This window comes from Equus asinus, chromosome 22 (genome assembly GCF_041296235.1).
Source record: "Equus asinus isolate D_3611 breed Donkey chromosome 22, EquAss-T2T_v2, whole genome shotgun sequence".
In the NCBI taxonomy this organism is placed as follows: domain Eukaryota; kingdom Metazoa; phylum Chordata; class Mammalia; order Perissodactyla; family Equidae; genus Equus; species Equus asinus.
The window spans coordinates 56673438-56699721 of NC_091811.1; the positions used below are offsets into that span (position 1 = coordinate 56673438).

The window sequence follows — 26284 nt, forward strand, 5'->3', positions numbered from 1 at the left end:
GTAATAGGAATGGAGGTAAATAGGCCTTTAGCATGAGGGTTTATATTAATTTCTCTAGGAGTGGGCTATGTTTAATATTTCCTGTAGCTATGGTGCCAGAAGCTTCTAGTTCCTCTTGTGTCCTTATTTTTCTTTCTCCTCTTGACTTTGTATTTTCCTAAGAACTCCACCTGTAGATGGAGCCTGCCTCTTACAGCTCTTTCAACTATAATCACTATTATTAAACTGGATCGCTATATTTGTGGATGCTATGTGAGAGGAGTCAGAGCATTCCATAATCTTCTAACTAAATCTCAGCCTTTTATTAGGCCTTTGTCCCTGGGTTGTGCTCTTCAAAATTTTTTCTCCTATGGCATATCTTTTTTCCTCACTGGCCTCTACTCTCTTCCTTGGCTATAGTATACCCAGTCATTTTCTTTAATGACATGACACATGTTGATTGGTTTTTTTCCTCATCTTAGGTGAGACAGGAAGGTTAATGGAGGATAGAGTAGAAGGATATTTTGCTTTTCACATGATTAGTAATTATATCTAATTGTTAATGCTCAAATCACTTACTTTGAAAAATAAAGTAATCTAGATGCTGGTCCCATGGCATAGTGGTTAAATTTGGTTTACCCTGCTTCAGTGTCCTGGGTTTGTGGATTTGGATCTCGAGTGTGGACCTACACCACCCATAAGCCATGATATAGTGGTGACCCACATAAAAATAGAGGAAGATTGGCATAGATGCTGGCTCAAGGCTAATCTTCCTCAAGCAAAAAAAAAAAAAAAAAAGAGAGAGAGAGAAAGAAGATTGGCAATAAATGTTAGCTCAGGGTGAATCTTCCTCAGCAAAAAATGAAAGAAAGAAAGTACTCCATTAGAACTCATAAGGGCTTAATTTTATCTTTGCCATTCCTTAAACTCTTTGGAATGCTCTATAAAGATCTCACTATGTTTTCGTCTCCTAAATGACATATGAACAAAGGGATTTCCACTTTATTTTCCTAACGAGGTATGAAAGATGCATGGATATCAAGAAACTGTATTTTGTCATCAGTGAGTTGTGGGTTTCCTTTTTTTGCCATCAGCAAGTTATTTAAGCTCGAAATATGCCTTAGATTTTTATGCATAAATGAGCATATTGATGCCTGTCTTAGACAGTTTTGAAGATTGGAGCTAAATCCTGGCCATTGTAAGCAATCAATAAATGTTAGCTATAATTTCTATCTGATTACTGCAAGGGAAGTAGAACTTTAACCTCTCTGGATTTGTTTCTAAAAATACGCTATAACTCTGTTTCTAAAAATACGCTATAACTCTAAGCTTGATCGAATATTTGAAACTATCAAGATGTGTAATGTAAGAAATGCCATTAAATAAATTTGCTCCAAGTTTCTATTAAGTACAGTAAGAAATCAGATGTCAAATTCTGAATCCAACAATAAAAACCTGATTAGGCGATCAAATCTAGTTTGTGAATTGTTTTATATAAAATACATACCAAGTTGAACCTCTGAATTCCAGAACAGTGGAAAGGAAAGTGGAGAAAATGAAGTCCCACTTTGTCTCTCTCTGAGACAATTTTGAAAGAAAATCTATAGAGGCACCAAATAAAATGACAAATGAATTTGAAAATAAACAAGAGTTACCTTTTATATGTGCTCTCAGCATGAGGGAAAATTAGCAGTGAGTTTAGACTTTGAAGATTAGGTAAGCCACAATGGAAATTATAAGTCGCAAGATAGGTAACATCATTTGAATACAAATGTTGAAGAGCTCTGTGACACACTCCACTCTTCTTGTTTTATTTTACTCATAACCCCAGTAATATCACTAAAGTGGTTCACTTAATTGAGAAAGATTCTTTCATTTTGATCATATGCTTAAAAACATCTTTCACTTGTTTCTTTCTCAGGGTATAAATGAAGGGATTCAACATGGGGGCAACAGAAGTACTGAACAGAGCTATCGCTTTATTTAAAGACACTCTCTCCTTTGCAGAGGGTTTCACATACATGAAGATGCAGCCATCACAAGAAGAGGACACAACAACTATGTGAGAAGAACATGCAGAAAAGGCTCTCTTCATCTGTGGGAAAGATGGAATCTTCAGTACAGTCCTGATGATGTTTGTGTAGGAGAGAACCACTGACACCAGTGTAACAAGGAGTGTCGAAATGGCTGAGAGAAGCACCATTAATTCTATTTAATCTGTGTCTGTGCAAGAGAGCTGCAGTATAAGGAGAAAAATCACAGAAGAAATAATCTAAAGTGTTGACTTCACAGAAATCAAGCTGGAGACCCATAAGGAGTGGTGGGAAAATTTATGAAACCAGCCAACCATGAAGCAAAGACTAACAAGCTGCAGATTCTGCCACTCATGATGGTGGTGCAATGCAGGGGTTTGCAGATGGCCACATAGAGGTCAGAGAACACAGCAGCTAGCAGAAAAAAATCGGTTGGTCCCAAGAGAATAGTAAAAAGCACCTGTGTTCCACAACTATTGTAAGAAATGGTCATATCACCTGTTGCTATACTGACAAGAAATTTGGGGATGCAGACAGTTGTGAACAAGATTTCTAAAAATGAGAAATTTGAGAGGAAGAAATACATGGGCATCTTTAGATTTGAATCCAGTAGAGTGAGGGGGGTGATGGTCAGATTCTCAGTGACTCTCAGAATGTAGGTGAAAAGAAGGAGAAGAAAAATGACCAATGGAATTGTAGATCATCAGTGAGTCCAAGAAGAATAAAGGTTGTCACTATCGTGTGGTTTTTCATAGCTGACTTCAAAAAAATAATAAAATAAAAAATAGGAAAAAAAATAGAATTAACGGGGAAAGTTTGCATGCAATACTCACTATCTTGAGATCTTCCATAAACACACTGTTACCCACACCCAACTTCTCAATATTCTGCTATTCAGCAGTAACATCTATAAAAATTCACTCATTTAAATTCTTCTCCAAATTTCATTAACTTAGTGGAATTCTTCTTTTGTTATCTTTTCTCAAGTGATGTGAATCCAGACATTTCAAAAGGATAGCCTATTGCACTGATAATATTATATACAAGTAAACACAAAGAAGCAGAAATACTTTCATAATTTGACTTTTATCTTCTGTATTTGCAATTTTTCCCAATCTGTTTAGTTCACATTAAAATATTTTACGTCACCTGGTGACCAATTCTTCTTCTTCTTCCGTTTTTTTGCTTTTGTTGAAATAATCATTCATATGTTTATGAGGAAAATGCAAAGTAATGAAACACTTTCCTTGGGTCGTAGATCTTAGGCTACACAGGACCTCAAGAGATCTTTGGAAAGCCATTTGCTTTGAGGGAGATAAAGTTTCATTATCCTCATTTTACAGAGGAATAAGATTCATTGGTCTTTGCCAAACATTTCTTCCTTTGTCTTTCTCACTCTTTAACGTGGACTTTATTATTCTCTAAGTCACATTTAGCTGAGGCCTCTCCACCTTCAAAAATGAACGTAAACTTCTCAAAACATCTCAGTCCCCTATATAGTGGGAATAAACACTTTCAGCAAACTTCTGAAAACTTCAAGCTTTAAAATGGATTCCAGGAGTCTTTTCGACCCATGCCTACCAAAATTCATTGCCTCCATATTAAAAACTAATCATACCCAGCACGGTTGAGGGGGTCAATTAAATATCAAATCTCAGAGGAAAGACTTATATGTCAAAAGTATTGTGGTGAGTGATTTAGTTTGTTTGGGCTGCTATAACAAAATAGCCATGACCATGTGCTTATACACCAAGAAATGTATTTCTCACAGTTCTGGAGGCTATAAACAGAGACCAGGGTGCCATCATGGTTAGGTGAGGGCCTTCTGGATTGCGTATTTCTCATCTTATACACACATGGATATTTCTGGAGCCTCTTTTATAAGGGCACTAATCTCACTCACGAGTGTCCACCTTCATGACCCAGTCACCTCACGAGAGCCCAATCTACTAATACCATCATATTTGGGGGTTAGAATTTCAATATATGAATTTTGGGGGGGGCACATTCAGACCATAGCACTAATTCACTAACTTATATTGACAAAAGCCTGGGGAATATATGTGAGAATAGATTCTGAGGGTAATATTCCAGAAAGAAAGTAAACATAATTTTGCATCAGAGTGAATTTATTGATATATTTTTAGTGACTGTGGATTTAATGGAAAAAATCAAGCTTCTGTGACTCCAATGTCATTGATCATTTCTACTGTGACACTGCTCCTCTCCTGAGAATCTCCTGCACAGAAACACATTGATGGGACAGGAGGAGCTTCCTCTAGTTTTGGTAACTCTCTTGCTCACTTTAGTGTTAGTGATTCTGCCATAAACATTCATAAACATGCATGCCTTGACAACTTAAAAATGCCTTCCTCCAACCAGAGAGAAAAGGCTTTTTCCACTTGTTCTTCTCACATGACTGTCATCTCCTTCTAAAATGGCAGCTGCATCTCTATGTACATTAAACCCTTGGTCAAACAGAGGACATTCTTAATGAAGGGAATTGTGATTCTCAACACATATGCTGCGCCACTTTAGAACCCTTCCATTTATAGTCTAAGGAACCAGCAGGTGAAGCAAGCATTTAAGAACTTGCTACAAAGAGATCGGTCTTTATCCAAGTAGAATCATAATAAATTCTGTGAAGGAAATTAACTATTAAGGAATTTTGCAAGGGAAGTGCTTGGATTAGGTCCCAACTTTCCTATTGCACTCTCTAATAGATAATCCTGTTTGTCCTTTCACTTCTTTCTGAAGTCTCTTGATGTTTACCTTAGCTATTGTTTCTCAATAATGCCTTCTCTTTCAAAATCTCAAAACTTTATTTTTCTCCTCCACTATAAGCATTCTCAAATTTATTCTGTTCCTCTCCTCTTTCATTTAAATGTATGAAAGATTTGAAAGGTTATTTTAATAAACTTTATGTATCGATTCATGGAGACTGTTAATTATATCCATATATGTGCAGTGTATTTTGTTCTTATAGTTGATTTTCTGTAAAATCTTAATAAGTTCAAAACAATTAAATGATGTGGCTTCCTTGGGATTTTGTTTTTCCCTGCCTTTTTATGTCCTGATACACATTCTCTATTGTTTTAAATAAAGATATTTAAAAGTGGAAAATTGATATGAAAATATCAATGTCACTCTTTGTCTTCAGAATTAAAAAAATTCACGCCATGCTAGTGTAATAAAAAAATCACATGGTATATTATATTAATGGTCTGTTTTATTCTATATGAGTAAATAAATACTGGATTGAATGTATGTACTAAATCTAGATCACTTTGATTAGGAATAAAGTGCAGCCTGGAGAGCTCGCATTTGATACCTTTCCACGTATTCATTATTCATCCTAGAACTAACTGTGTTTCTCAAATTCTGTATCTATAACCAGTTATTTTACTCTGAGATGTTTTTAAGACTAAGCTAGAAAATATGAAAGAGTAATTTTAATTATGAATCTATTTATGTTACTGCATATATTTAACATCTCCTATTAGGAAAACAACACCAACAAAATAGATTACATAAATCTTTGCCTTTAGAAGCATATAATCTAGTTCTAGCAAAATACTCAGAACAGAAACCAAAAAATCAAACCAGTTTATTTTATTCTACCAAGTATTAGTAATGAGAGTGTGATGATAGGTGAGTAAAGTTTAGTTTAAAAAAGCTTGTGGAAATATTAAAGTTGTACATTCTAAAACTATTTAAAAATGAGATATCTATATGTAACCACCATTTTATAGGAAAGACATGGTGTAGATGAGTATGTTAAATGATATCATAAGGAGCCAAACTATCCAATTTAGAATGTGGCATATTCTATACTAAAATAACCCAATTACTTCCACAAACCAAAAGCATAGGAAAAAAAAATAGATGCTGGGGGACATTATTCTAGATTAAAAAGAAATTAAGAGATATATTCATCAAGGGAAACATGCAGTCTTCAGGTTGTCTCTTTGGATACAGCTAAGAAGGGCCTGTCTGCAGCCGGAACAAACCTGAAAGACTGGCCTCAAAGACTATCCTTACGAAGGCGACGAAATCTAATTGGATCAGGCTATGAAGCAATATATGTCCCAGAGGTTTTCAAAACAACAAAACAAGAAGAATTAGCCGAGGCTCCCTGAGGGGTAGGAAACCTAAAGAAGCGCAACGTTCCACAGAATGACTAGGGGAAGACACAGCCACAGGCAGCCCTGACGAAACCAGTCATCCAAGAGTCACTATACACGAGCCTAAGGTTACACCTCTGAGAAGTGAAACAGAGGCTTCTAGAGCAAAGAGAATTCAATAAAATAGTCCAGCAAAGTCACTAAAAAATGAACAAGCAAGCAAGAAAATACAGAAATTACTTTAAAAAATGATTCTGTTTTTCAAAGGTACATTAACTGAAGAAATGTCATACAGTCGGAATCATACAGTGTGTACCTTTTCAGATTGATTTCTTTCACTTAATAATACATATTTACAGTTCCTCCATTTCTTTCCCCAGTTGGATAGCTCATTTCTTTTTATTCCTGAATATTATTCCATTGTCTGGATGTACCACAGTTTGTTTATGCATTGACCTACTGAAGGCAATCTTGGTTACTTCCAAGTTATGGAAATTATGGATAAAGTTGCTCTAAATATCAATATGCAGATTTTAGTGTAGACATAAATTTTCATCTGCTTTGAGTAAATATCAAGGAGCACAACTGCTGCATCAGATAGTAAAAGCACCTTTAGAATTATAGGAAACCACCAAACTGTCTTCCAAAGGGCTGTACCATTTTACATTCACACTAGCAATGCATGAGAATTCCTGATGCTCCACGTCCTTGCCAACATCTGGTGAGGTCTTCTTTTTAGATTTAGGCCATTCTAATAGGTGTGTAGGAGTATCTTGTTTTTTCTTTTTTTTTTTTTTAATTAAGACCTTAATTTTTTAGAGGAGTTTAAAGTTCACAATAAAATTGAAAAGAAGGTATAGAGATCCCTTGTACCCTCTACCTCCATACTTGCATGGCTTCCCCTATTGTCAACATTCACCACAAGATTTGTATATTTTTTCCAGTTGATGTACCTATAATGACAATGCATGGTCATCAAAAATCCACACTTTACTTTAGGGTTCACTCTTCATATTGTATATTCTATGGGTTTGGAGAAATATACAATGGCATGTATCCATAGTTATTGTGTTATATAGAGTAATTTCACTGCCCTAAAAACTTTCTGTGCTCTGCCTATTGATCCCTTCCCTCAGCCCACAACCCTCTTGCCACTGCCAATCTTTTTTCTGTCTTCATAGTTTTTCCTTTTCCAGAATGGCATGAACTTGGAATCATACAACAGGTAGCCTTTTCAAATTGGTTTCTGTCACTTAGTAACATACATTTATGGTTCCTCTATGTGTTTTCACAGCTTGATAGCTCATTTCTTTTTAACGTTGAAAACTTCTGCATTGTCTGGATGTACCACAATTTATTTATCTGTTCACATATTGAAGGAAATTTTGGTTGCCTTCAAATTTTTTCAATTAAGAATAAAGCTGCTGTGTTTTGTGTGGATGTAAGTTTTCAACTTGTTTGGGTAAATACCAAGATGAGCGATTGCTGAATCCTATGGTAAGGGTGCTTAATTTTATAAGAAACCACCAAACTGTCTTCAAAAGTGACTGCACTATTTTGCATCCTACCAGTAAGAAATCAGTGTTCCTGTTGTTCTGCATCCTCACCAGCATTTGGTGTTGTCAGCGTTGTGGATTACAGTCATTCTAACATGCGTGTAGTGGTTTCCCATTGTTATTTTAATTTACGTTTCCCTGATGATACATGATGGATCAAATTTTCATGTGCTTATTTTCCATCTGCATAAATATATTTGATCAAGTGTCTGTTAAGACCTTTAGCCCATTTTTTAACTAGGCTGATTGTTTTCATATTGTTCAATTTCAAGAGTTTTTTTTTCATGTATCTGAGGTAAAAGTCATTTATCAGATGTGTCTTTTGCAAATATTTTTTCCAAGTCTGTGATTTATCTTCTCGTTCTCTTGACATTGTCTTTTGCAGAGCATAAGTTTTTAATTTTAATGAAGTCCAGCTTATCCATTATTTCTTTCATGAATTGTGCCTTTGGTGTTGTATGTAAAAGATCATCACCAAACCCGAACTCATCTAGGTTTTCTGCTATGATGTCTTTTAGGAGTTTTCAAGTTTTGCACTGTACACTTAGGTCTGTGATCCATTCTGAGTCCAGTTTTGTGAGGAGTGTAATGTCTGTGGCTCGCATGGGCAGAACCACATGAGGAAGGACTGAAACCTGTGTTAGCTCTTGCTGCCTCTGCACTCAGGTTTCCTGGTATCCTACGGAAGCCAGGGCACTTTGTCATGGACCTCAACATACATGCCTGGATCTGGAGTTGGAGAAGCTGAAAAAAGATCCAGGCAAAAACAGAATAATTGCAAGCCTGGCAGCAGCCTGAGACTAACAAAATAACCAGCAGATGAGCAACAACCTGTGCGAGTGACAAAATGACTTCCGCTTCACTCCACCCTCCAAATATCCCAAATAATCTCCCTCATGGTTCACCCTAGCAGGAAACATAGAAGGAAGGGAAATCCTAGAAAAATACTTCAGCTTAGCCATGTTGAAACACTAAAAAACCTCCTAAAATGTATTGCCAGAGTGCCTAAGGAAACTTCTGAGTTTATTATCTTGAATTTTGTAGTCGTTTCACAGGTGTATACATATGTCAAATCTCCTCAAATTGTAAACTTTAATAGTTGGATTTTTTTGTGCATGAATCATAACTCAACAAAAGTGTGAAACAAACAAACAAAACAAGACAACAGTGAAAAACCTGCAACCCACCCTGAACTCAACTCACAATCTAGTTGAATTAAAGACTCAATTATTTTTCCCTCTTATTAGTCCTTTTGATATCCTAGGATTCCCCAACCCTGACCCTTAGTTGACTTTAACTTTTTTTCTCCGCGCTCCAGATTGTCGGCTATTTTAGTTCAAACTAATGAACTAATGAATTAATTACCTGTTGATCTAAATAACTAACAAAGTAAGCAACTAACTCTCTTGTTAACATCAGTTATGTGTTAGGTCTTTGGTGGTTTTTGAAGTAATTATGGCTAGGTGCAGAGGAAGCAACAAGTTCAATCATTTTTCCCCTCCATGCTTTCCCAGGGTACTCTTTGAAGATCTTTGCTACTTAGCTGATTCTCGATCATTAGATGAATAAAAAAGAATGCAAGAGTACAAATTGGGCACTAATTAACTATGTTTTAGTAGAAGCTTGGTAACCTCTTTAGGACTCAGTTTTCTTCATCTGTATCTGGAAGGGATTGGAGTAGATATATCTATAGCTTATTTAAATTTTAAAATTACCATTTCTATGAATCTGGTCCATTCACTTTGAAAAATTAATATGGACAAGAAATGTTCAGAAAATGTCAGCTTTTACTTGTGATGGAGAACCTGCCGAAGGATATCAAATTATAAACACAAAGTTTAGCATGAAGTTTAGAAAGAATATGATTTAAGGCTACAATATCAATAACGCCAAGGATAATGTTAATATAGATTTACTTCATATTCTTGTAAATCAGAACCAGAATAATCATTAGGCACAACATTAAATTATATTCAATTTACTATAATGACATATTTCTAATTAGATTAAATTTGAATCATCACTTTACCTCTTTCATAGATTCATTCAGAGTTTAATCTGTATCTACACTATAATGAAGGATTTTCCTATCAATAATTAAAGAAACATATATTGATTTTCTCTTCTTCAGAACTTTCTTACCTCAAACACTGAGTATGCCCAGGTTCTCATTAAGTGATCATTGTGGAAAGACTAAGCTTAAATCAGAATATCATAATCTGAGAGTAACCAACTTTGCATCAATTCACTAATATGTTACTTAAGCTATTATTAACAAGCTAAAGTAAATTTATTTGGGGTGTGTATTTAATTGTTCTGTTACAAGTATAGAGATTGAAGAACGTATGTCAATGGATAAGATGATAAAATTTAAGCTGTACAAAACTAATAGAAGTCATATTTCCAATTCGGACTATCCCTCAAATCCTTTCTTTAAAAGTAAGGTACAAATGAAGAAAAATAGTATGAAACTGTTAAGAGTACACACACATACATACATACACACAAACACACCCCTCTAAATTTTTATGAACAATAAAATGACGATAAAATCAGCTTACTTAAGTAGTTTTACTATCTCCGTGTTCAGATAGTAATATTAATGGCATAATATAGAAATATTTTTAAATTACACTAATGTACATTTACAGACTTCCAAACATTTATTATTTATTTTAATAATGAATCTCAGTTTCACTTTCTTGAAAAAGTTGTTATCTTCCTGACCATATCTTTGAAGGCTATTTTGACTTGCTTGTTCCTTAGGGTGTAGATGAAAGGGTTCAACAGGGGGGCAACTGAAGTGTTTAAAACAGCCACTTCCTTATTAAAACTTTCTGCATCCTTAACCGAGGGATTTGCAAACATAAAGATACAGCTTCCATAAGAAAGTGAGACCACGATCATGTGAGAGAAACATGTAGAAAAGGCTTTTTTTCTTTGTTGAACAGAGGGGATTCTCAGAATTGTCCTGATAATGTATACATAGGAAAGGATCACAAGCATCAACGTGAAGATGAGGGTAGCTGCAGCAGCGGCAAACTCAATCACTTCTATGAAATGTGTGTCTGAACAAGCTAAGTGCAGTAAGATAATATAGTCACAGCAATAATGGTTGATGATGTTGGATGCACAGAAAGGCAGCTGCAGAGTCATTATATATGGCACAATGACAACTAAGAAACCGGAAAACCAGCAACACAGGACAAGTTGAATGCAGAATCTCTTGCTCATTATAGTTGTGTAATGTAGGGGTTTGCAAAGGGCAATGTAGCGATCATAGGACATGGCAGCTAAAAGGTAAAATTCGGTTGCTCCCACAAGGACGGTAAAAAAGTACTGAGTGAAACAACCAGCAAAGGTGATAGTCTTGTCTCCAGTCCCTATGTTGACCAGCATTTTTGGAACAAAGACAGAGGTAAAAGATATCTCCAGAATGGAAAAATTCCGGAGGAAGAAATACATAGGAGTCTGGAGGCGAAAATCCATCAGGGTCAGAATGATGATGGTCAAGTTCCCCATGACGCTTAAGACGTAAGTTAGCAGCAGAAAGAGGAAAAGCACAGCTTGAAGCTTAGCATCATTTGTCAAACCAAGAAGGATGAACTCTATCACTGATGTTTGGTTTCCCATCATGAACTTCAGACAAATTAAGGTAGAAAATAGTAATAATGATAAAGATTGGAGTAAAACAAGAGGCTTCAGATATTTATTGAAATATAAAATCAAAATCAATGGCAATTAAACATAAAATTCAAAACTCTGGAAATTCTTCTACCCCTTATTTTAAACATGACATATCTTTTAATGAAAATTTAACATATTTTCCTAATTTCATAAATAACAAAGGTCCACTTCTTAGGGACATTTTCAATCATTTCTTCTGAATAGCATCAATATTTATTTCTCATCATTTTCCCACTTCTTTATATTTTTGTTTATTTCTATCCTGATTTTCCTCTCTTCATTATTATATACTGTCACATATGCACACACAAATCTAAGGCACATTTAAGAGAGTAGGTTTTATCTGAGATTTCTTAAATTAGCCTTTTAACTCTCTGTTTATTAGTCAACAAAGTCAATATAATGCAGGTATGAGCTATAGGAATAACATTGTGACTGCTTGTTTTCTTCTTGCTGTTTTGTATTTTTTGCTTATTTCAACTTTCTCCTTTCGAATAACAATTCTGTGTACTTACTGAAGCTCAAAGCCTGGATAGATTTTTCCCTTAATTCTTAATAAAGTGTTTGGAATTCATATCACTTACACTTCCTCATTCACGTCAGATGCTCAAGAAATACCATCACCATTTAATATAGATAAGGATTAGTCCTTGGTGTAATAGTAAATCATAATAATCTTACTGATTGCATTTTCTTGCTGCATGCAGGATCTTTCTATCAACACAATATAGTTCCTTAAGAAGTCAGTTCAAGCTCAGTTTTCCATACAATTTTATCTAACAATCCCAATCGACAATAATTGTTTCTCCTTCTTATAAAAATTTACCATAACACTGGGTCATAAATCAAGTTATTTTCTAGTTATATCAGTATGTACACTTTATCTTTCTAATTATAACATAAATGAATTGCCCACAAGAGTAGGCTCCTATTCTTCCCTAATTTTTTTACACAGAGGCCAGAAAATTGTACATATTTGGTAAAAATTTTAATGCAAAATATATTTTTGACTTATCTTTAAACTCAGCCCTATTTTATTGAACGATTTAGAGTTTTTATGCAGAGATGCTCTAAATAAGTTTATGCATATAATTCCCCAGAATTTTCTTTAAATATTTTCCATCATCAGATGTGAAGAAATATTACTAAGAGAATGCTTTTTCCTAGTCAAAAATCATAAAATATTTTTCATTTTAGCAGTTCGTTCACTAGATAAGTTGGTGTATTTTGCTATTATAATATGTAATAAGTTCGCAATATCTTTATCAAGGTAAAAATTTAGGAAATATTTAATACAGAAAAAGGGCAGTTTTGTCAAGTTAGGAAGGCATTGTCTAGTAAAATTGTATCTGGAAAATTTCAGAGTTACTAATATTATAACTTTAGCAAATTTGCCCTTTGTAGAAAATTGTATATTTAAAGACTATAATATGCTATGCAGCTATGCACTATTATATTAAAAATTCTGTTATCTTAATGAATAGTTACATTAATGTACCGATAATATAAATTTAAGCGTCAATTGGAGTTTTGGCTACCTATGTCTGAATATGTTATCTTGACTATTTTATAATGAGTACAGAGAAACAGGTGTGGGAAATCAAAAAGTGTACAAATAATGTTACATAAAAATATTTTATATTCAGAGAAATATTAGGACACTGCTTCCACTATGACAAAACAGTTCATTAAAATTGTAATATTGCTGCAGTCAGTTAAAATAAATCTTAGGTATGGGAATAACTGGTAATCATTTTCTGTTTCTACATAAAAATAACTAGTGTATCAGATAGCTTGAAGATATCAATGTAATCTTCTATTTTTAGATCCTAGATATCAATTAAGACAAAATTCTTAGAAAGTAATTAATCAAGCAATCGCATTCACTAAAGGACATTAATGGTTTGAAATTTCCACTGCTTAAATAGTAATTTCTTTGACAAAACAAAACTTTGTAATTGATTCTCACATAATAGAAACACTTTACTGAGTGAATAAATAAATGCGTGTTCAAAAATGAGAGAAAAAACATTTTTGTATTAGTAAGTGATCTCATGATATATTAAACAAAAGATGAACAAAATGATAATTTTTATATAAGAAGAAAAATTTATATCAAACATAGTTCTTTCATCCTAATAAAAGATGATAATCCTTTATAGTAAAGATTGGTGCTATATATATTTATATGTGTGTGTTTATATAAAATCATATGTGTATGCAGGTGGTGGTGTAATAAATACCTGATCCCAACAAAATTTATTTGGCAAAAAAATACATTGTCTGCAAAAGCTTTACTGCTAGGTCACTGATAACAAAAAAAAAAGATCAGTTTATGTGTAGTTACAAGGGTGTGGAAAAAATTCCTCAATATTTTCTGGATAACTTTAGTTGTAAATTCCCACTCTCAAAGGAAAGTCATCTTCATGACGAGGTATATGTAACTCATGTTTAGCTTCTGTCTCCTTCTGTGGCGGACCCCAAAGCTTTAAGAAATATCTATCAGTTTATGGAACATTGCTCTAGATTACATCTAAGAACAAAGTTAGGAAAACTTAATCTGTGGGAAGAAGAACAGGCTTATTGGAAAAACAGCAAATTTGTCAATTGATATATTTTACCACTAGTAAGCTTAATTCTGTGAGCACAGTGTAATATTTTCTGCCCCCAAAAAAATATATATATGTGCTAAAATGTTATGTTTTGTTTTTTACCTGTTTCCTTAAATCACTTCAATTTTTTTTTGAAAAAATGTATGTACAGTTATGTCAACAAGCAAACATGAAAGGTACACAAACAAAACAATAAAGAGACTATATGTCTCTAGTTAAATGTAGCCAACTCTCCTACCTCAAACAGGTGAATCAGTTCTGCCTTAGTTCCAAATCAGCCCCTTTTGTGGCTGAATTGGAGCATATAAATGTTTAGCACTCACTGAGAAACGGTCCCTGTGCCAGGAGAATTTGTCTGCTTCAAAATGCTGAGGAACGCCTTGCTTTCTGTTCCAACAAAGATGGGTCAAATTAGTAGGTATGAAGAAAACAAAACGCAGCCTGTTTTAGACTATGTAAGCAGCTTGCAATCCCCTGCCAGGCTTTCTTTACCAGTCCTTTGTTCTTAGAATTTATCCATCACTGTTTTTCATATTCATTTTGCTCTAAGTGAATGGATATCTTGCTATTCCTTGGTCATCCAAGCCCATTGCCAACTCAAAGCCTCTGTACCTGCTGTTCCATGTTTCTGTGATGTTCTTCCTCCAGACATCATGTAGCTAGCGCCCTCTTGTCATTCAGATCTCAGAACTGGGCTTGCTCCAGTGGAAGTTTCTCTGATCATGCTATCCAACACAGCCACTACTCAATCACTGTCTAACACCTTCGCTTGCTTGATATTCTATACATAGTAGATTTTTTTATTGTTCATATCACTCTTAAATTCTATTATTTCCCTATTTGCTTGTGTGTTTATTGTCTATCATCTTCACTAAATTGTAAGCTCCATTGAGTGAAGGACTTAATTTAATGCTGGATCTCTGGGACTCATGAAAGTGACTAGCACATATTTGGAATCCTATAAATATATATTAATTGAATCTTTTTTTACCTGATTCTTATTTTATATCAATTTTTTCTAAGCTTGAGCTATTCCAGTATATCTTGCCTTAATCTTTTATAGATCAAAAACAGTCTTTGAATGAACTATTCCTGTTCTTCAAAGCAACCCCAAAATACCTAAATACAGAAAAAGATAATGGTCACAAGCCAAAAACCGTTTTATGAAACTCCAAAGTAATATTTGATTTATATCAAGTATTTTAAATACATTGATCTGAAAGCCCTTCGTAACTGATCGGTTAGGAATTAGATTTCACTATAACATTTCCCACTCAGGGATGACACTAAAGGAAATTTGTACTCTTTTCCTGAAAAATCTTCTGATTGATATTCCTCATTAAATTACATAAATTATGTGGATAAATATGGAAATATCACAAACAAAATAGTTAATAGCTTTTACAAGCAAATTAAATGCAAAAAACATGAAATGGAATGTCAAGATTATACAGTTAAATAAAGTGTCATCTTTACATTATTTTCTTAACTCAGTTCTATTTTTAAAAATTATATAGATTAATTCTAATTGAAGAATTACATAGATGATTCTTCTAATCTCTAATATACATGTATAAATCTTCAGCATAAATTCAATTTATTGATGAGAAATATATTCAACCAAATATATGGGTTTTTTTTAATTTTTAATTTTTATTTATTTATTTTTTTGACGAAGATTAGCCCTGAGCTAACTGCTGCCAATCTTTCTCTTTTTGCTGAGGAAGACTGGCCCTGAGCTAACATCCATGCCCATCTTCCTCTATTTTATATGTGGGACACCCAGCACAACATGGCTTTTGCCAAGCGGTGCCATGTCCGTACCCAGGATACGAACCAGTGAACACTGGGCCGCCGAGAAGCAGAACATGTGAACTTCACCACTGCGCCATCAGGCCAGCCCCTGTGTTTTAAAAACTCATCTGGTCTATAAGATAAACACCGTGTAAATAAATATATAAAAATAAATAAAATGCATAATATATAAATATTCATTGTTTAGATATATAGATACATATATATAAAGATAAAGCATATGTATATATGCTAAATATATCCATGCCTCAAAATGAAATCAATAAAAACTTTCTATATACAAAATAGAAATATGAAAAAATATTGGATGCAATTTGAACTTCATCCAGAGAGTCACTATTTGCTTGCCTGACACCACGTATATTAATGTTAATTATTCCAATATTTTCTCAGAAAAACAGGCACATTTAAATTCAACACAATTTTGGAGAACTAGAGGTTTATAGTGTTACATAATGTACCTCCAAAGATGCCTCTCAGGAGTTGGCCCAGTGGTGTAGTTCTTAAGTTCGCATGCTCCACTTCAGTGGCCTAGGGTTCGCAAGTTCAGATCCCAGGTGGACCTACATACCTCTCATCAAGCCATGCTTTGGCGCCATCCCAAACACTTTGGCGTCTATACAAAATAGAGGAAGGCGGGCACAGATGTTAGCTCAGAGCCAATCTTCCTCAGCAAAAAGAGAAAGACTGGCAGTAGATGTTAGCTCAGAATCAATCTTCCTCACCAAAAAACAGAACAAAGAAACAAAATCCCCTAGTCTTTCTATGTAGTAAAATACCTACTATTACATTGCATGTATCCTCTGAACGAGATTCACCAGCAGTGATGTGCAAGATTTACACCGATGTCTTTTTTAAAAACTTGCAAATTGTGATTGAGTTGCCATGAGTACTACATAGCTCTAGAGAATGTATTGTTTTACTTGTTGCATGGCATTTTGGTAATTTAATGGCATTTACTTAAGTCCACTAATTTAATCAGCTATATCTTAATGAGGCCAAAGAGATTTTTCACTTCTCATTAAATAGACCAAGTTCAACCTTTTCTGGGAAAATAGACCTTATCTCTCATTCTGCCAACTTTCTCACAAATATATGGTTTTCATGAAAATGATTATGGTTCAATGCAATTATATCATCAGCATTTGGAGCACAACCTGAAGCTGAGATCATCATTAAATTTCTCTAACTGGAACAGCACTTCTAACAACCATAATTATAAATCGGTAAAAATTGGAGAGTAATTAACCTCATTATCTGAATTGAAAGTACTCTGTAGTGTTATAATCCACAGCATTTCTTAAATCTACAGTTATTGTTTTCTTAATACTCTTTTCCTTTGCATTCTATAACTTTCTAGCCAGAACAGGGCCCTATTGTTTTTGTTTCCTTCTATTTTAATAAAGCATAAGGTTATTCCCTTTTCCATAAACAAGGTCCAATACATTTTTCTTAAAATGTTTTCGTTACATAGGTACACAGATAAAACTATTTTTTTAAAAAAATTGAGGAAGAAAATAAATCTTAAAGAAAATACCTTAATATATCTTACCAAATAAAACCTTGTATTTCTTTTTTAATCAGAAGTGTAATGAATTTTTTAAAAAAAGAAGTAGTAGTCTGTGAGAATTGTTAACTGATCTTGAAATCTGTTGATTGTCTCAGATCTTCACAATTAAGCAAATACCTTAGGCAGACTAACATGCTTTGCACTGGCACAAATGTTTCATATACTTTAGTAGTAATATTTAAAAGTGTGACTGGCCTTGGGGAAATGATCCCTTGGGCATTAGAAGAGACTACTGTTAATTAAACAATTTTCTTAATCTCATAGGGGAGAATATAGAATTTTCATGAAACTGGTATATTTTCTATAAATCATAATGACTAAAATTCAAGATGAATTTCTCAATAATACATATTTTGAGGTGGGTTGATTGGGCACACTGGTCAAGTCTCTTGGGGTTACAATCATTAATATATCAAGACTATTTGAGGAATAGAAATTTTAGTTTTCCCTTGTAAAATTTTTGTATCCGTGGGATAGTTTTTGGTACAATACAGATAAGAGAAATGTATACCGTGCCTTTGAAACATATGATTTTACATCTCATTTTTTATTTATTTTTAAAATTTTATCATTTTAAACATCTATTTTCCTAATAACAATCTTTTGTAAATGATTAAACACATCGAGTTAAGCTGATAGGTGGCTGTATTTTATTGTTGTCCTATACTTAAATAGTTTGGAGAGTGATTTGTTTTACTATGAGAACACTGTAAGCAGTCCCAGGATTCATATATTCATTGACGGAAGCAGTATCTTATATATGACGTGGTCAATGCCATAAAGAACTGAGCAATTTTTCTTTTTTTTAAATCCTTAGTTTGTTCTATCCTTAGACTTTCTGAGACTATTTTAATTTAGAAGGTAGAGATATAACATTATTCTTCGAAGTGCTTTGTAATGAGCTAAGAAAACTGTGGAAATCACTGTCTCTATTTTATTGTAATATATTTGCTGTAGAACCAATGCATAAAGAAATACAAACTCAAAAAATTACAAATTTGCAAAGTGGGAATGATTCCAAAAAATTCTAATGAAATCTTTGGAGGGCATAAAGCCTTGAAAAGGCCCCAGGAGTTTAAGGTTAACCTAAGTCTGAACAGGAGACAGAATAAATAGCTAAATAGGAAACCTCATGACTTCCTAATTTACCTCTTTCTGGAAAAAAAAACAGGCAAGCTTCCACATTTATGGAAATTAAAGGAAAATTCGTTAATCCTTATTTGCCAAGTAAGCTAAATAACAATGTTAAAGTAGTTAAAAATCTTTTTTTTAATCTTCAATTGGATACATGAATATTTACAATAAGTAAAACAAACCTGTAACCATTTCAAAGGAAAAGTTGTAAATATAGTTCATCTATCTTAATTCATACCAGTACCAAATAAATAACTAAGCATCATACTGAAGGATTTCTTTGTAACATTGGACAGGAAAAATCAAGTGAAAAAACACTACATTACTGAATCATGTATTAGGCTTTTGTTTTCAAGAATTTTAAATAAAAGTTTTATAAGATCTCAACAGGAAACATCCCTTATCTGAAGGTGAGGTAAAAGTCAATGGAGTTATTTCTGCATTATCTGTTCCTAAATGAACACCACCTCCCCTTCCACCACCACCAAGAAAAATCAGATAAAAGACAGCTCACTGAGTGGTGTCTGATTGCCACTCTGGAGTAGTCCATCTCCTTATCAAGCAATTCCTACAGTCATATTACACAATGCATTCACTGACTATTTATTATTGCCTACTTGTGGGTAGCTCATCTTAATTATTTTTAGCCAAAAATTTTTCATGTCATTATAATTTTGCATTTGCCTGCAAACAAATTAATGATTCTTTCCCTACAGATTTCTGGCTTCACCTACTAAGTGGCATGCACTGCAATAAGCAGCAGGTTTGGAAGCTGAAATAGACACACATCTCCATCTCAAAAAGATTACATTGTTTGTAATTCTCATTTGATGAATTCATTTTGAGGGAGTAAATAATGAAGACATGTGGGGCCGGTCCAATGGCCAAGTAGTTAAAGTTCTGCATGCTCCGCTTCAGTGGCTCAGGGTTTGCAGGTTGGATCCTGGGTGCAGAAATACTCCACTCATCAGCCATGCCGTGGAGGCATCCCACATACAGTGCAGAGGAAGATTGGCACGAATGTTAGCTCAGGGCCAATGTTCCTCACACAAGCACAAAAAAGAATGAAGACATGTCAGTAAGACAGGCTGTTTAGTGGCTCATGAAACTAGACAAAATATGACCTTACATTGGCCTAGGGTCTGGTCTGTAGGTTTCAGTTTCAGAATTTAAATGTGTGAATTAATCCAGAGGATTTCAAGCTCTTTGAGAACGGTGAACACAAATTAAATTTGTCCAAAAGTGGTATGTAAACATGAAAAATACGGAAAATCTAAAGTACTATAAAATACTATTTGTGAACTTTAAACCAAGTTATTTTTTAATAAACTTACCACCCTTGTCTACTAACCTGGAAGTTACTTTTTGGAAGTCACATCATTTTGGGGAATTAAAATAATATTTAGAAAATTTCTTTCAAAAATAAGATCAGGGCCAGCCCTGGTTGCCTAGCGGTAAAGTTCAATGCAGTCCACTTTGGCAGCCCCAGTTCAGTTCCCAGGTGGGACCCATACCACTCTATTAGCAGCCATGCTGTCCTGGAAGCCCACATACTACAAAAGAGAGGAAGATTGACATCAAAGTTAGGTCAGGGAAAATCTTCCTCAGCAGAAAAATTAAAAATAAAAAAATAAGATCAAAGAAAACTGCATGAACTTTTGAGATTTTTCATATAGGCTTTAGAAATACATTTTGAACAGCCATTTTATGAGAAGAGTGAACATCTCTTCTAACATATCAGAATATTTTTCTCAATATCAAAAAACCCCCAAACAATCTGATTAAAAAATGGGCAGAGGACCTGAATAGATGTTTTTCCAAAGAAGATATACAGATGGCCAACAGGCACATGAAAAGATGCTCAACATCATTAATCATCAGGGAAATGCAAATTAAAACCACAATGAGATATCACTTTGCAAAAAGACAACAAATACTAAGTCTTGCAGAGGATGTGAAGAACCTTCTTGCACTGTTGGCTTGAAGGTAAATTGGTCCAGCCGCTCCAGAAAACAGTTGGAACTTCTTCAAAAAATTAAAAATAGAACTACCGTACAATCCAGCAATTCCTCTTCTGAATATTTACCCAAAGAAAAAAAAATACTACAAGCATACCTCGTTTTATTATCTTTTACTTTATTGTCTTGGATGTGCATTGATATTCTCTTACTTATTCCCTACATATATGATCTTAAACAAGGTAATTTAGCATTCTATTCTTTTTAAGCAAAATGGGGAATAATCTTGGCTAACAGGACAATTTTGAAGGTTAAAATAAATAATTATGGTAAAGCATCTACTATAGTAATCTAGCACGTTGCAAACAAGAAATATTAGGTTTATTTTCCTCTGATAGTTCAGTTCTGGTCTCATGGAAGAAGAGACTCTTGTATCTTCCAAAACAGACAAATATAGTAGATAAGCACCAGTTCTTCTGAATTCTTAATAATAATAAATAAAATCTAAGCTCTTGATAATGAAGATAGGATTTTTGGGCTCAAGCAGAATTTTAAACGCTTTATATTTATTCATTCCTTTAAATGTTCCAAAATTTAAAGAAACATGAATTATTTATATCACCACTTTATAGATGAAGATAAGGACACAAAGGAAGCATAATTATTGCCCCAAATCACAGTTATTAAGTTGAGAATCAGGGGAAATATTTAAACTTTCTGACTTCATAGCCCATTTCCTTAATGGATAAATTATTTTAACCCTAATTTGATAGCATGATAGTTTCCAAAATCATCAAGTCCTGATTCCTTTTCACTTAACAGTTCTTGCTTCGATTTATCTCTCTCCCCTCATATTTACTGTCATTAGCAAGACATTTCTATTGTTTGCTTGGAAATTATCTCAGCTAAATATCCAAGTCCACCATTTACTAGTTTTGCTTTCTACATAACTGCAAGATATATGTCTGTTATTTGTTAAGCTTTCTGCCACCATCTAACAAGGATCCCCTTTCCCTCAGGTTCCCATAATGTTCTTTTCATTTCTCTCTAAGCCCTCGACAGTGCCTTTAACATCTGTATTTCTACTAGCCTGTTCTATTTCTACAGTCTGGTCATGACAATTTATTGGTTTTCTAAGGTGATTCAGGTTTTTCTACAATGCTTTCACTTTCTCCTGAGCCTTCATTTCTGTTAGCAGTCTCCTCAAGACAATGTAGGCTTTTTCTATCATGCTCCTCAAATTCTTCCAGTCAATGCCCACTGCCTGATTCAAAAGCCATTTCAACATTTTTCAGGATTTGCTATTGAAGCACCCAAATTTCAGGGACCAAATCTGTATTAGTTTTCTATAGCTTTCATAAAAATAAATTATTACAAACTACGGCACTTAAAACCACAAGAAGCTGTTTTCTTACTGTTCTGTGGGTCAGAAGTCCAACATGGGTCTCAAGGGTCTACATCAAGGTGCTGCAAGGCTGCATTTGTTCCTGGAGGTGGTAGAGGAGACTCTTCTTCCACCTTCAAGAAGCCACTTACATTCCTCCACTTGTACCTCCCCTTCCTTCATCTTCAAGTTTGCATCTCTCTGACCCTTTTTCCATTGACATGTTTCTTTCTGACCACAGCTGAGAAAGGTTTTACATTTCTAAGGATGCTTTCTGACCACAGCTGAGAAAGGTTTTACATTTCTAAGGACTGATGTGATTACATTGGGCCCACTCAGAATGCTCAGGATAATCTCCCCATCTTAAGGACTCCAGCATTAATTGCATCTGCAATATCCCATTTTCTCATGGAAGGTAACATATTCACAGGTTTTGGGGATTAGAATGTGGAGATCTCTGGGAAGCCACTGTTCTTCCTGCCAAATGATTTATCAATAAAGCGATCTGGAATTCATGAAATTTCTACTTAAAGTGAAATTATGTACTTATTTTTAATAGTGACACAAAATAGTGACTTAACTATCCATCCCAAGAATTTAGAAAACAACAGCAAATCAAACCAAATGAAAGTGGAAGGAAATACATTGCAAAGAAAACTTCAGAAATTAATGAAACAAAATGTATATACAGAAGAGAGTATGAGTGGAGCCAATAGTGATTTTAGAAAATAATTAAAATTTGACAATATTTGCTCTGGCAAAATAAAGTGAGGAGCAATTAACCAAAATAAATAATAAATAAAACATAGCTCCCTTCAAGAGTTCCAGATATACAGGAATGAGTCAACTAAACATAACAATGTAGATAAATAAAATTTAAAACCTTAAGAACAAAACTAGATTTACTAAAGCTGACTCAAGAAGAAATAGAAAACTGGATCAGTTAACACAAGAAATTTTTAAAAATGAATCAGTAGTCCAAAAGAATTTCACAAAGAAATATAGACCTACATGTCTTCACCAGAAAATTCTACCAAACAACTAAGGACCAAAAAAAAAAAAAAATCAGTCTTTCACAAACTGTTTTTTTTTTGTGTGTAAATAGTAGATGTTAATATTCTAAACTTATTTTCTCAACCTGGATCACTATTGATCACTATTGAGACCAAATCAATAAATTCTGTACTGGGAAGGAAAATCACCTACCAATTTTACACTTGAACACCAACATAAAGATCCAAAATTAGATATTAGGAAAAATAATTCAGCCATGTATAAAAACGATAATAAATAACGATCAAATTTGACATTGGAAAACTACACAATAGACAATAAAACTTACCATTTTAAGAAGTTAAACATAGGAAATAATATTATCTCTTCATTAGGTGCACACAGGGCTTGAATCTATTTCACAGCCGGTCTTTATAAAAACTCTCAGTAAACAATCTATTGAAGGTGTCATAATTATCTATTGCTATGTAACAAATTACCTCAGTACTTAAAACAAAGTAAACCTTGATCTCCTCACAATTTCTGTGGTTCTGGAATTGAGGAGCAGTTTCTATGAGGGGTTTGGCTCAGAGCCTTTAATGAGGTTGCAGTCAAGATATGATCTCCAGGCGGCCCAGTGGCGCAACGGTTAAGCACGCACGGTCCCCTTCAGCAGCTGGGGATTCCTCGGTTTGGATCCCGGGTGCAGACATGGTACCGCTTGGCATGCCATGCTGTGCTATGCCTCCCACATATAAAGTAGAGGAAGATGGGCATGTATGTTAGCTCAGGGCCAGTCTTCCTCAGCAAAAAGAGGAGGATTGGCAGCAGTTAGCTCAGGGCTAATCTTCCTCAAAAAAACAAAAAAGCTAAAGAGATGTGATTTCATTTATTTATGGAATCTAAAACAGCTGAACTCACAGAAACAGAGAGTAGAAAGGTGATTCCCAGGGGCTGGGCTTGGGGAAAATGGACAGATGTGGGTCAAAGGGTACAAATTTCCAGTTATAAGATGAAGAAGTTCTGGGGATCTAATGCATGCATGGTGATTATAATTAACAACAGGTATTGTATTGTTATTCTTGTATTATTTGTACTGTTATACTTGTTATACAAGTATTATATGCTCGAAAGTTGCTAAAAGAGTAGCTCTTAAATGTTCTCACCACATGAACACAAAAACGGTAATTATGTGAGGTGATGGAGATGTTAACTAACCCTATTGATGTAATCATATTACAATATGTGTATCAAATCATCACGTTATATACCTTCACCTTACACAGCGTTGTATGTTGATTATATCATATTTTATCATATATTAAAGCTGGATAAACAAAGCTCAATAAAGCTAGGATTGCAGCCACTTGAAGACTAGGCTGGGCTGGAGGATTTGCTTCGAGACGGTTTTCCCAAATTGGTATAGAACTGACTCTGACTCAGTTCCTCTGCATAAGGCTGCTTGAGGATCTCATACGTGTCAGTTGTCCTCTCCAAGAGCAGTGATTCGAAAGAGCAACATGAAAGAATCAGTATCCTTTTTTAATTTAATTTTTGTTTTTTTAACGAGCTTCATTTATTTATTGAGATATATGACAATTAAGAATTTATATATTTAAGGTGTACAATTTGGTGATTTGATATACATGTACTTTGTGAAATAATCACCAAAGTCAAGCTAATTAACCCACCCATCTCTTGGATAGTTACACATCTTGCTGCACATAATGATCAGATAATGAAGTGATTTGCAGACCACAACAGAATAGTCACAGGACATGGAAACAGAAAATTCTGAAGCTTCCAAGAGGGTAATAAAAGAAATAATCGAGCTGCACCAACCCTCTAGGCAATGGTTAGTCTTGGTCACCATAGTTATGAGGAAGTTTGGAAGACACACTATTGTGAATGAAATATCCAAGATGGAGAAATTTTGGAGGAAGAATTACATTAAAATATTTAAGCAAGGATTCATCAAAGTAAAGAGGGTAAGTTCTCCATCATGCTTAACCATGTACTTGAGAAACAGAAACAGGAAAATAACAGTTTGCAGCAGTTTCATCTGTAAGTCCAAGCCCAACGAACTCTATCTCCATTAATTCGTTATTTCACTTTTATAAATCTTACCAAAACTACACAATAAAGATGATGAAACAAGTGATAACAGTGATTTTTTTCATTTTTAAAATATTCTGACAACCAAAGAAATACATTTTTGCAGAATCGTATCCATGAGCAAGTACTTTTTTTTCCTGCATGAAATTTCCCTTGTGATTTCTTCTTTTACTCATTGGTAGTTTATGAGTGTGTGGTTTAATTTCCCTATTTTTTTAATACTTACTATGAACTGGTTCTGAAGTTTCTAAGAAGCTAAACTAGAAATTGTTTACATTATCTAACTATGTTTACATTGCCCAATATGGTAGCCACTAAAACTGAAATGTGGCTAGTCCAAATTGAGATGTACTGTGAAGATAAATACACGTCATATTTCAAAGACTTAGTACAAAAATAGTAAAAGATTTCATTTCTTAGTGTATATTAGATGTTTAAATGATAATATTTTGTATATATTGAGTTAAAATGTCTTATTACTGTATGTTTGTCTCTATATACTTCCCTCTTAGTGTTGCTTTGCCTGTAAGGAGTTAAAGCACAGAGAAAGAGAAGGAGCAAGAGATGACTAGTTTCTTCTTAAACAATGGAACAAATTTCAAATTAGGAACCTCCAAACACAAGCCTCAGAAAATACATCCTCAGAAAAGATTTGAGAGGCCCCCAAAATCTCTGGGTAGACTGAATGGTGATTGTTTTCACCTTCATGAATTCAAAATTTTAGAAAGACTGAGAGAGGTGGTTGTTTTTTCAAATGTGTAGATATCAACACAAAGTTACAAGGAACATGAAGAAAAAGAGAAAAATGGCCCAATTAGAGAAAAAAAATAAATCTCCATAAACAGACTCCAAAGAAATGGAGGTATACGAACAGCTGACAAAGAATTCAAAATAACTGTCATAAAGATGCTCAGTGAGTTCAGGAAAGTGGCATGTGTTTTAGCTTATTGCACTTATCTTGAATTTTTCAAAATAAAAATATTTTCTAAAAGAAGATGGAGAACATGGAATTCCTATAAATAATACTTAATATCATGATCAGTATCTATCTTGAAAATATGAAGTAAACTTCACGAAGTATAAAGCTCTATATTTAAAGTACAATACACTAGAACATATTCACTCCAAGCACTGAATTTAAAGCACAATAATACAGACCACGCAGATTCTTTAAACATTACAAAATTATCAATGTTCATCTTGAAAATGTACAAGAAATTACACACTAATTTTGACACTTTACATTTTAAATACGTGTTATTATGTACCTTTTAGTCATTGATATTAACAGAATTGAAACCATTTTTTACATTGTACATAGGGT

At 34.0% G+C, this 26284-nt stretch overlaps 1 protein-coding gene and 1 pseudogene across 1 annotated transcript; both read right to left on the minus strand.

Annotated features, from left to right (window-relative positions):
- Window positions 1-1828: 1828 nt before the first annotated feature.
- On the minus strand, window positions 1829-2765 carry LOC106842361 (olfactory receptor 6C74-like; annotated as a pseudogene).
- Window positions 2766-10386: 7621 nt separating this feature from the next.
- Window positions 10387-11325, minus strand: LOC106842353 (olfactory receptor 6C4-like). The gene has a single exon (XM_014858824.3). It carries the CDS (start codon window positions 11323-11325, stop codon window positions 10387-10389), a length of 939 nt encoding a protein of 312 aa, XP_014714310.3.
- Between the last annotated feature and the right edge of the window lie 14959 nt (window positions 11326-26284).